Source organism: Thrips palmi, unplaced genomic scaffold (genome assembly GCF_012932325.1).
Source record: "Thrips palmi isolate BJ-2018 unplaced genomic scaffold, TpBJ-2018v1 HiC_scaffold_11, whole genome shotgun sequence".
NCBI classification, from domain to species: domain Eukaryota; kingdom Metazoa; phylum Arthropoda; class Insecta; order Thysanoptera; family Thripidae; genus Thrips; species Thrips palmi.
Genome location: NW_023144622.1, coordinates 5363804 through 5373626, shown reverse-complemented (window position 1 = coordinate 5373626; position 9823 = coordinate 5363804). Strand labels below are relative to the sequence as shown.

Below are 9823 nucleotides of genomic sequence, written 5' to 3'. Positions count from 1 at the left end.
AGAGAGAAAGAGGGGGAGAGGGGAGAGGGGTTGAGTGTGAGTAGCAGACGACACAGAGCAGAGAACGTCGTTTAACAAACAAGTCGTTAACTCGCCGTAAGACAAGTGACAAGTATCCTGCATCAACCGTTCCTCAACTCTCCACTGCATTCAGTGGACTTTTGAAAAAAACTACTCAAAAATAACATTTTAAATATAGTTTTCTTGATTTGTGAGTATCAGCGCGAAGCGGCTTTATGTTTATGTTTGTTTTGCTTAGGTTAGGTTGATTTTATTATTTATGTTTACATTTTATTTATATTTATGCCCTTAAAGAAATAAAGGTTCACGTTTACCTGAAGCTAAAGCATTATTTACACTCTGCAGGCTGCGGTATCTTATTGATTCTAAAATGAACCGGCCCAAATTTTCATTTGGAGCCATAAAGTTTTCCCCAGCGGAGGGAAAATCTGAACCCAAAGAGGAAAGTGGTTCATTTGGGTCATTTGGATCTTTTGGGAAGAAACAAAGTAAGAATCAAAAGGGTCCTGTAGCTATAGAATCAGAAGCCACTGAAGATGAAGAGCTTAAACGTGTTGAGTCCACTATGGGGTTTAGCGGATTTGGAAAAAGCGCAAAACAGTTTGATCTAAACGAAATGATTGAAACTGCTAGAAAAACAGCCAAGGAGCGTACTGTTTCCACCACAGTTGGTAAGTCTCGCATTTCTTTAGTTGTTTTCATTATTTTGTTTGAAGTGATTGACTCATAATGTTTCCATTGCTTGCAGATACTAGCATTAAAGAGCTATCCATAGCAGGATCTTCAAAACAGCCAGATCCTACTCCTAGTGCAAAAGGAGGCAAGAGTGATGAAGAGGATGATGATGAAGACGATGATCTAATTGGACCACCAGTACCAAAGCCAGTATCAGAAGGAGACAGTAAAACGAAATTGTCTAGTAAAGATCCTGATGCTGGTGAAGATGATCTAAGTGATGAAGAGCCTGAAGTAAGTCTAATAGTAAGGAACTTTTCTTCTCTGGTGTAGTCAAGAGAGTAATCGTCTTTTTCTCTTTCAGAAACCAACTGATAAAATTCCCCAGAGTCATGAAGTGGCCCTGACTCATGGCAGCAAGGCAGTCATTGCCCTTGGTGTGGACCCATCTGGAGCTCGTCTTGCTTCAGGTTCAGTTGATTATGAAGTAAGGTTTTGGGACTTTGCGGGGATGGATTCCACTCTTCAAAGCTTTCGCACATTGATGCCCTGTGAGAAGTAAGTAGTGTTCCCACAGTGCCACCTCTTGTAATCTTAATCAATTTGAGACTAACCTCCTCTCTTGTTTTATCAAAAAAATAATCAGCCATCCCATCAAGGCTCTTCAGTATTCTTCAACTGGTGACTCCCTCCTTGTGATATCAGGAACAGCTCAGGTAATTTGATTTTAATGAATAGTCTATTTTTTCTGATGTTTGTTTGTACAACCATTACTTCCATCTTCTTTCTAGGCTAAGGTAATGGATCGTGATGGCTTTGAGGTAGCAGAGTGTGTGAAAGGTGACCAGTATATCAATGATATGTCAAGAACAAAAGGACACACTGCAGCTTTGAATAGTGGGTGCTGGCATCCCAAAATTCGCAATGAATTTTTGACCTGTGCCCAAGATAGGTAGGGTATATATAATCAGATTTACTACATTGTTCCTCCATTCTCATTTGAGTGATGTGATAATTTTCTTTGTATCCTCAGTACGTGCCGTTTGTGGGAAATTGAAAAGCCCAAACAACATAAAGCTCTAATGAAGCCTCGTAGTGCAAATGGGCTGAAGACTGTCCCCACAACATGCACTTACAATCGTGATGGAAACCTCATAGCCTGTGCTTGTCAAGATGGATCAATCCAAATGTGGGATCACCGTAAAGCATTTGTAAGTGGAAAATGCAGTGGTATATTAATCTTATTTATTCACTCAAAATTTTAAAAATAAAAATCTTTTAGGTTAACACAGCCAAACTGTTGCGTGATGCACATCAAAAGGGTACCGATACTTCTTGCGTTGCTTTTTCCTACCTGGGACACTCATTAGCCTCTCGAGGCTGTGACAACACATTGAAAATATGGGATCTCAGGCAGTTCAGAAAGCCTCTTCATGTGTTTGAAGATTTATTTTCAAGATATGAAAGGTATGGCACCTGCGCCTGTACTTCTTGTTTGTACAATTTTTAAGTTCTATATATTTTGTAAAACTAGGTAATTATTTTTTTGTGATCCATATCCTTATTTTACCATTTCAGTACCGATTGTATGTTTTCCCCTGATGATGCACTTATTCTAACTGGTGAATCAGTTTTAAAAGGACAGTCAACTGGCAGATTGTTGTTTTTTGATGCAAAAACATTTGAAAAATCACATGAGATTGAAGTTGGTGACTCAGTAAGTGCACTCTGAAATCAAGTTGTCTTTCTTATATTTATCAAATTTCTGTTATTGTAACCATTTGCTTTAACCACCCAATGCAGCATGTGATTCGGTCAGTATGGCACCCTAAACTAAACCAACTCTTTGTGAGCTGTGGAAATGGCATTGTCAAGATATACTATGATCAAAATAAAAGTATGCGTGGTGCTAAGCTTTGTGTGATCAAAACCAGGAGAAAACAGAAACAGGTATTACTGTTGTGCAGCGTTTTTTATTTTCTTAGGGCTTAATTAAAAATCTAAAAGGTTCATTATTCTTTTTTTCTTCATTTATCTTCTTTTAGATGGAGGCTATGGTTACACAGCATATCCTTACACCTCATGCACTGCCACTGTTCAGACAAGATAGGGCCAAAACAACACGAAAAATCATGGAAAAGGCTAGACAAGACCCTGTCAAATCACACAGGCCTGATCTCCCTATCAAATCAGGTACTGTAATCTCAAAATACTTTATTTATTATTGTGGTTTTGGTCATTATGATTTATTATCTGGGAATATTATTCCTTGTCAACAGGTCAAGGAGGTCGTGTTGCTTCATCTGGCAGCACTTTAAGCTCATATGTTATTCGTACAATGGGTCTTAGCAAACGTGTGGAGGATGATCAAGACCCACGAGAAGCCATTTTGAAATATGCTAAGGATGCTGCTGAGAATCCATACTGGATATCCCCTGCCTATGCAAAGTGGGTATTTTGTTCTTCTCGGAAAATCGTGGACAATTCACCAAATTCTCTTTTCCCAGTGGCTGTAATGTTGGATTTTTTCTTCCTTTCTAGGACTCAACCTAAGACTATATTCCAAGGCACTGGCAATGACGATGACACTGAAGGTGGGGAACCATCGGCAAAGAAACCCAAAGTATGAGCTGAGATCATCTTCAACTGATATGTTTACTGTGTGTGTGAATGTCTTGTAAAAATGTGTGGCAAGGATGTTAATAAAAAAATGATGAAACAAAATTAATTTTATTTTTATCTGCCCTGCTGATGAACACCACCTAAAATGATACTGTGACACAAAGAAAACTTGGAGTTAATAGTGGTGCACGTGCACCACGTGCGAATGGTTCCAAATAACAGCCTTTCAAGTTCAAGTTTCCTTAGTTCCTCGCTGAGACCTGTAGCGCCTGCGAGGTAGGCCACTAGCCAGGCCCGCCACACACCAATGTGGAGACGGTGGCCTACCTTGCGCCTTGCGGGCGCTGGGTAGGCCACCTTTTCACACCGGTGTATGGCAGGTCAGACCGGTGGCCTACCTCGCAGGCGCTAGACCGAATCCGCGGTTTTATGCAGAAAGGCTTATGTCCAACAGACCACGTTTCGAGTCAATCCAGTCGCCTGACCGTACTTTTAGGTGAAAGTGTTTCTGTTGCTGAGACACTGCAAAACAAAAGAGAACTAGAAGAGGAGTCCACCCATTGGCCGCTTGATCGTCATCGCGCCATCGCCATGATGAGCCGCAGACCCCAGCCGAGCATTGTTGGGCAAGCTTCAGGCCGCTGCAGACTTCTTGTTCTGTCTAGCGGCGGCGTGTTAGCATTAGTGTCGATCGCACGAGTACGTTGTCGACCTCAGTTTTGAACCATGCCTTCGTCCGAGCCCTCAAGTGTCACTCTCACCGACCAGGTATGAAAAATGGTGGGAATTCCCTGCTTCCTGAGTCGGCCACCATTACGCGCTATTTGCATGGATGGTGCTGCTGCGTTGAGGCTAAGTTGGTGATGTGACTGCCGCTCCCGCCCGCGCCAGGCCCAGACGACCGAGACCCAGGCCCGGTGCACTTGTCCCATCGAGGAGAGTGAGCAGAGCGACCCGAGCACGGCGATGGCCACGGCCGTGGCCTTCTTGGAGGCGAAGGTGCGGCGCGTGGAGCAGTGGCTGCTGCAGGACCTGCGTCACGGACGCGCCGAGCGGCGCCTCTTGGAGAACATCATCAGCATCAAGGAGGAAGATCTCGAGTACCACAAACAGCGATTAGATGGAGTTAAGGTGGGAAAGAGAAACTTGTGTGTATGTCGATGAAAGTTTCCTTTGTTACTCAGAGAGCCCTTCTGTATGCCTCTGTTGACTAGAAGCAAGCAGCTAGGCTGGAGAGGGAGCTGATCGAGTGTCGATGGGAGTTGCTGAAGTGTCGAAGGCAGGAGCGTCAGACATTTGCGGACAATTTGCATCTTCGTAGTGACAAGTAGGTGCCTCAAACTTGTGTTGTATGCATGTAGTATGCAGTGGGGTTGTGTGAGAACTATCTACAGTGTTTTTCTCAATGGTTTGATTTCAGTAGTAAACTGCAAATACTAATCACAAAGCTACGGCCCTACAATTTTAAACTCGTGAATAATTCTTTGGTACAATACTCTGATACTGAATTGTAAATAGCTCAAATGACAAATGCATCAATATATTTCAGTATTTATTTTAACTTCCTTGTAAAATAACAATATCAAGAAAAAAAATATGGGTATGATCTTACAATTTCTTTGTTTGAACAAAATAACAGTGTATAGAATATATAATAGGAATCTGAGAAAATACAATAGGATGAAAAGCTGGGAAATTGTAACGAAACAGTTATTGCTGAGAAATGTCAACAGAGACAAATTTTGTAATAGTTTATGGAAAAAATAAAGATAACAAAATAAAATGTATCAAAATTGGTTCGCCTGGTGTAAGAAGCCTTACACCTTAGAACACACAAAATGAAATGTGGGAATTCTTTGGTGAAATATACAACCTTCTACTTGCACAAAAATAGAATGAGGCTGGGCAGAAGTGAGAGTTAATGATGTACAAATCTGCTGCATAACAAAAGAAATCCTGAAAACAATATTCACTTTCACTCTACCTTAAAATTGTTTAAGCTATGGAAAGAAGATATCACAAGCTATTCAAAGCACACACAATCAATGTGTTTGAATGAAAATTTTATCTCTTAAGGAAACACTAAGAAATGAGCAGAATACGTTGCTCAAATGTAACAATTAAATAACAGGCAAAATATGACAGCAGCATTCTCCTTTTAAGATAAAATGTAATATGACATGGAAGTACAGTGCCCTGTGTAATTCAAAGGTAGAAAATGGGAAAATCTGAGAACATTCATAATAAATTGTTGTTATGGTCCCTGTACAAATCTGTGATAGCAAAATTAAAAATGTCATAGAAATGTAACGCACAATTTTCACCCATAAATACACATGTGCCCTTTTTCTACCTGGTGGGATCATTGGGGACTTTATAGAACATACACATCTAGTATTGTCAATGGATAGAATGGAATTGGAACTGTTAAACTGTTCAAAGTGCAAGTACTTAGTGACTAGAGAGATTTGCACCAATCTTGCAGGTACTATGCATTTCCCAATACACACCCTGATGGTCTAAATCTTACCATTTATGTACTTCCATGTCTTGAGCTCATAAGATTAAAACTGGTTGCATGGCTTGCTAGAGCTTCTGTTCGACTTGTTACATTAGCAAATAAATTATCTACAAGAACACTTTCTTCAACTCCAACACACTCCAACCGATTATGCTCAGACTCTTTATGTTGATCACATTTCATTTCTTTTCTATCACTATCTACTGCCCTACTTCCATTTTCCAGCTCTGATACACTGTCCTGCCTATAAGACATAGCTGCAAGAGCATCTGTCCCAACATCAACCTCAATATCATCCTCTCTTGCAGTGTGTGCATCCTGTTCACACTCATCAGAGATGCAAGTACGTGGCTTGGAAAAGTTGTCTTCATGGCTTCTTTCAGTAATTAATATATTTTCACTAGATTTTATTTCACAAGGTTCTTTATTGGTAAGGCCTGTGCCAGATTTACTCACTAAATCACAAGCACCTCCAACTGAACCCAAATCTTCCTTTGGAACAGGCCTGTAAGATAGAATTGAATTCAAATCTGATTGCTTTGCCACTTCTGATGTCCTTGAATCATTATCTAAGATTTTGCTGGAGTCTACAAGTTTTGCTAGACTCTCTGTAACTAAAGTAAATTCGGATTTGTTTGTTCTTCCATTTGGTATGTCAGTATTTGCTGAATCTTCGTCTGAGGAGGATTGGACAGTTCCTCTTCCTCCCTTTGCTTTCTTGCTAGCTCGATTATCTGAGACTATAATGTGAGCGTCTTTCTTCCCATTTGATGAGTTCGAATGACTGTGTATGACTAGGTTTGGTTCAGAACCAATGTATGCAAGGTCTGAGGTGGATGATGGAGCATTGCTCATTCGAGTGTTACTGCTGAGACTGCTACTATCTTCTGATCGTTTGATTTCTTCATATTCATCAAGGCCTTTGTCCAGTGAGTAGCTCAGGATAGCACTGCCAGCCAAGCCATCAGAGGTAACCTAAAAGTTAATCAAAGAGCAAATTTAAATTAACTTAAAAGTTGCAATATATTAAATAAAGGAAAAATGAATTGATTTGTTGTGAGAACTTACATGGTAAGAATGAGGGGGGCTCATGTAAGATCCACTTCTTTTACTGCCTGGAAACAAAATCTCTGTGCTTCCCATAGATTTTACAGATCTGTGCCTTGATCTCAGCTGGTTGGGACTGGGAATCATGTGACTTGAGCCAGGCGTAACCACACTTCCGACAGGGCTGACGTTTACTGATGACCCAACAACGTCCAATGATGAACCTGACATGGAGCGGTGGTGGTTTTCCAACCTAAAGATGGAATTGCAACAATTAGCTTAAACAGTCAGCTTAAATAATTTTCATGCATTAATCCTGAAGGTTAAAAATGAAAAGGGCAACTTGCGTTGGAAACTGGTTTAGATGGAGCAGATGATAAACATTATGGAGAGTTGCCCGAAGATCATTTGTCGGAAAACCAACCAGCCAGCGCAGTTGAGCTATATTTTTGTTCAATAAATAAACTCCATAGTGGAACTGTATCTTATCTTTGCCACGAGCAAAGAGAGGAAACCTGAAGAAATAATGGTTCAATGAGTTGGTGTATTTCCAGATGTAGGACAAAAAATACAGATGAAGTATTTCTTACTCTCTTTCCCTATCAGGAATCTTTTCAGTGATGTGGTCAATTATTTTGCTTCGTGATCCAAAATGAATGATTGGATAACGTAATGGGACTTGAAGAAAAATGGAAACCATCTGAACAAGATGAGCTACAAATCCCAAGGCAACAGACACGGAGATATCGTCAGCATGAGAAAGTTCTTCTGAGTTGGGGAGATGAATACCACAAATTCTATATTTTCCATCAGTCTGTTCAAGAAAAAGAAATGACAGTCAAGAAAAGAATTTCAAACAACACTATTGGGAGAAATTAAAAAAAAACAGCGACTGTACCAGAGTAACAGGGTAAATGTGGCTGAGAAGGGACATTAATTTTTTACGTCTGAAGCTAAGTTGTGAACTCCTCAAAAGTAGTGCTTCACGTGTTTCATTATAGTAACACTTTTTGTCTCTTAAACGCTCTATTTTTTTGTGTAAATTTTGATAGCGTTCAGTCAGCTCACAACCTGGAATTGGAAATGGGTCTTAATAAAATTGTTACCAAGAAAAATTAAAACAAGATTGAAAAATAAATTTTGGGTCTTACTACGGTCAGCATTTTCATTAGCTGTCATCTGTTGTTGCTTTTCTAAACTGTTCACTAGAGCCTGTTTGCGTAATTTCTCTTGACGAAGGAGAGCAACTCTAAAACGGAGCATTTCTACCTGGCAAAGAACAGTCATTGTCTCTTGTCTCTCCTGAGGCTTTGGTCTTCCTTTACTTAACAACCTCCGAATTGTAGGATTACTTTCTCTTGAAATATGAGCAGCCTCATTTGATGTCCCACCAGCAAGAATTCTTTCTCTTAAAAAGCCTGACTGTTGTGTTAACTTTTTGATGGCTTGCTGAATATTTCTGAGTCTGCAAGGGATGAAACACACAAAATTTGTTATTACAATCACATTTTTTCAAACAAAGCATGAGATGATAATAATGACAGAACAAAATTGAAATAATCAAAGTGTAAAGTTACCTCAAAAGAAGAGAAACTGAATAGCTTGGCCGAGTGTCAGTAATGGGAAGCATAATTGACAAATTACGGACCATGGCATCAGAAGGCACTTCCTTTAGGCTATGATGATCTGTGAAGTAACCTCCTTGCATGTGTAGTACCACAGCATTTTCATTGAAATGTGATGCAGTTACAGCCAAGCGGGGACCGAGGTAGACGAGGCCACTCAAATAGAAGCCCCAAACTAGGACAACAGTGTCCTGGCTTTGTTGTCCTTGGTGTAACCAAAGTCTTATGACCAAACCTGGATGCAGATAAATGAATTAACTTCGAAACATAAAAGTACTGTAACGACCAGCACATGATTTTAGTAATAACCTTTGGCTGAGGTGTTAACTGAGGATGGTAAACTGGACATATCCATCTCTCCCCACTTGGGGTGTTGATGTTGCAGACGCTCACTTGTATAAAAAGGGGAGGACATTGTGGTTTCATGAAGTGTGAAGTAGAGGGAGCTTCCAGGATACCATGGTACATTGTAAGCAGCAACTTGAACCATGTTCCTTAGCCGTTGCTAAATGACAAAAGAAGCGAGAAATTAAGAAAATGTTCAATTAGAAACAGCAAACTACCCATAGGAGAAAACATACCTGCTGAGAGATAAGTGGGATCCATTCCTTCCACCGAGGCGTTGGTGACAACTCCTTCCATCTTGACGAGGCTCTTTGTGGTATAAGTGACATAGCAACGATTTTTCACAAATATACATTACCTGAAACAATAAATAATATGAAAAAATAAATAGTATGTTAGCTGTCATCAAGGTCTGGTCAATCAGTTTTGTTTCTTCATCCTAATAATCAAAACTAAGACGGACTGAAAATGTCACAGAACTAAAACAGGAGCTGGTTGCAAGAGAGGAGAAAGCCTTCAAATAAGAGTAATAAAATGACAGAACACTAAAATGTCAACAAGCAGTGCATGATGCAAACCTTCAGGGTGGGGGGTTATGTCACACCCCCTATTTTCAGAGGGACTTCAGCGAGCAGAAGCAGTAAGTGTAAGAAATTTTGATGGATTCGCAAAGATACTTGAGCAGGGAGAGATAAGCAAATAACTGCTTGAGACTAACCTGTTGGTTAATGTTTACATATTAGGTTAAGTGACGTTTCTGACTCCCAAGTCACCATCTCTGTGTCCTTTGGATGTTGGCACAACTTTACAAACAGCAAATCAAACTATTTCTTGCAGCAAAAGGAAAATGAACGTGCATAGTTGTAAACGCTGGTCAAACTTCCTTGGAACGCTATGTTATAAAAAAGAGATCGGTTTCTGTGGGAGTGGAGTAAAAACAGAAACATCACATCACATAACAAGCGAA

The 9823-nt window shown here is 40.1% G+C and overlaps 3 protein-coding genes across 6 annotated transcripts; 2 read left to right on the top strand and 1 right to left on the bottom strand.

Annotated features, from left to right (window-relative positions):
- Positions 1–28: 28 nt before the first annotated feature.
- On the top strand, positions 29–3420 carry LOC117639311 (gastrulation defective protein 1 homolog). 2 transcript variants are annotated; one of them, XM_034374854.1, is made up of 13 exons: positions 29–259; positions 367–692; positions 770–990; positions 1061–1254; positions 1343–1412; positions 1488–1648; positions 1730–1907; positions 1979–2163; positions 2275–2413; positions 2500–2646; positions 2742–2889; positions 2976–3144; positions 3238–3420. In XM_034374854.1, exons 1-13 carry the CDS (start codon positions 237–239, stop codon positions 3323–3325), a joined length of 2049 nt encoding a protein of 682 aa, XP_034230745.1. In that variant the 5' UTR covers positions 29–236; the 3' UTR covers positions 3326–3420. The 2 variants fall into 2 exon arrangements, with proteins under 2 accessions (XP_034230745.1, XP_034230746.1); XM_034374855.1 differs by having other exon boundaries at positions 30–211.
- Positions 3421–3706: 286 nt separating this feature from the next.
- LOC117639208 lies at positions 3707–4850 on the top strand. 2 transcript variants are annotated; one of them, XM_034374651.1, is made up of 4 exons: positions 3707–4086; positions 4210–4449; positions 4533–4645; positions 4742–4850. In XM_034374651.1, the coding sequence occupies exons 1-4, from the start codon at positions 4045–4047 to the stop codon at positions 4830–4832; spliced, it is 486 nt and encodes a 161-aa protein (XP_034230542.1). In that variant the 5' UTR covers positions 3707–4044; the 3' UTR covers positions 4833–4850. The 2 variants fall into 2 exon arrangements, with proteins under 2 accessions (XP_034230542.1, XP_034230541.1); XM_034374650.1 differs by having other exon boundaries at positions 4739–4850.
- A 7-nt stretch (positions 4851–4857) lies between these two features.
- On the bottom strand, positions 4858–9813 carry LOC117639206 (UV radiation resistance-associated protein). Of its 2 annotated transcripts, none has more exons than XM_034374643.1 (10): positions 9575–9813; positions 9093–9214; positions 8821–9016; positions 8464–8746; positions 8038–8351; positions 7785–7957; positions 7477–7700; positions 7234–7401; positions 6908–7139; positions 4858–6814 (listed from the first exon to the last, which is right to left on the bottom strand). In XM_034374643.1, exons 2-10 carry the CDS (start codon positions 9183–9185, stop codon positions 5852–5854), a joined length of 2646 nt encoding a protein of 881 aa, XP_034230534.1. In that variant the 5' UTR covers positions 9186–9214; positions 9575–9813; the 3' UTR covers positions 4858–5851. The 2 variants fall into 2 exon arrangements, with proteins under 2 accessions (XP_034230534.1, XP_034230535.1); XM_034374644.1 differs by lacking the exon at positions 9575–9813 and adding an exon at positions 9435–9561.
- Positions 9814–9823: the final 10 nt, after the last annotated feature.

Excerpts from the sequence above, each read along its gene's own strand:
- LOC117639206 (XM_034374643.1), bottom strand. The coding sequence starts at position 9,185 with ATGTCACTTATACCACAAAGAGCCTCGTCAAGATGGAAGGAGTTGTCA. Across the intron at positions 8,352-8,463 it reads TCAGTTTCTCTTCTTTTGAG|ACTCAGAAATATTCAGCAAG; the intron begins GTAACTTTACAC and ends CATCCCTTGCAG. Across the intron at positions 7,140-7,233 it reads CATCTAAACCAGTTTCCAAC|GTTGGAAAACCACCACCGCT; the intron begins GCAAGTTGCCCT and ends TTCCATCTTTAG.
- LOC117639311 (XM_034374854.1), top strand. The coding sequence starts at position 237 with ATGTTTATGTTTGTTTTGCTTAG. Across the intron at positions 1,413-1,487 it reads TGATATCAGGAACAGCTCAG|GCTAAGGTAATGGATCGTGA; the intron begins GTAATTTGATTT and ends TCTTCTTTCTAG. Across the intron at positions 1,649-1,729 it reads TTGACCTGTGCCCAAGATAG|TACGTGCCGTTTGTGGGAAA; the intron begins GTAGGGTATATA and ends TTGTATCCTCAG.
- LOC117639208 (XM_034374650.1), top strand. The coding sequence starts at position 4,045 with ATGCCTTCGTCCGAGCCCTCAAGTGTCACTCTCACCGACCAG. Across the intron at positions 4,087-4,209 it reads GTGTCACTCTCACCGACCAG|GCCCAGACGACCGAGACCCA; the intron begins GTATGAAAAATG and ends CGCCCGCGCCAG. Across the intron at positions 4,646-4,738 it reads TTGCATCTTCGTAGTGACAA|TAGTAAACTGCAAATACTAA; the intron begins GTAGGTGCCTCA and ends GTTTGATTTCAG.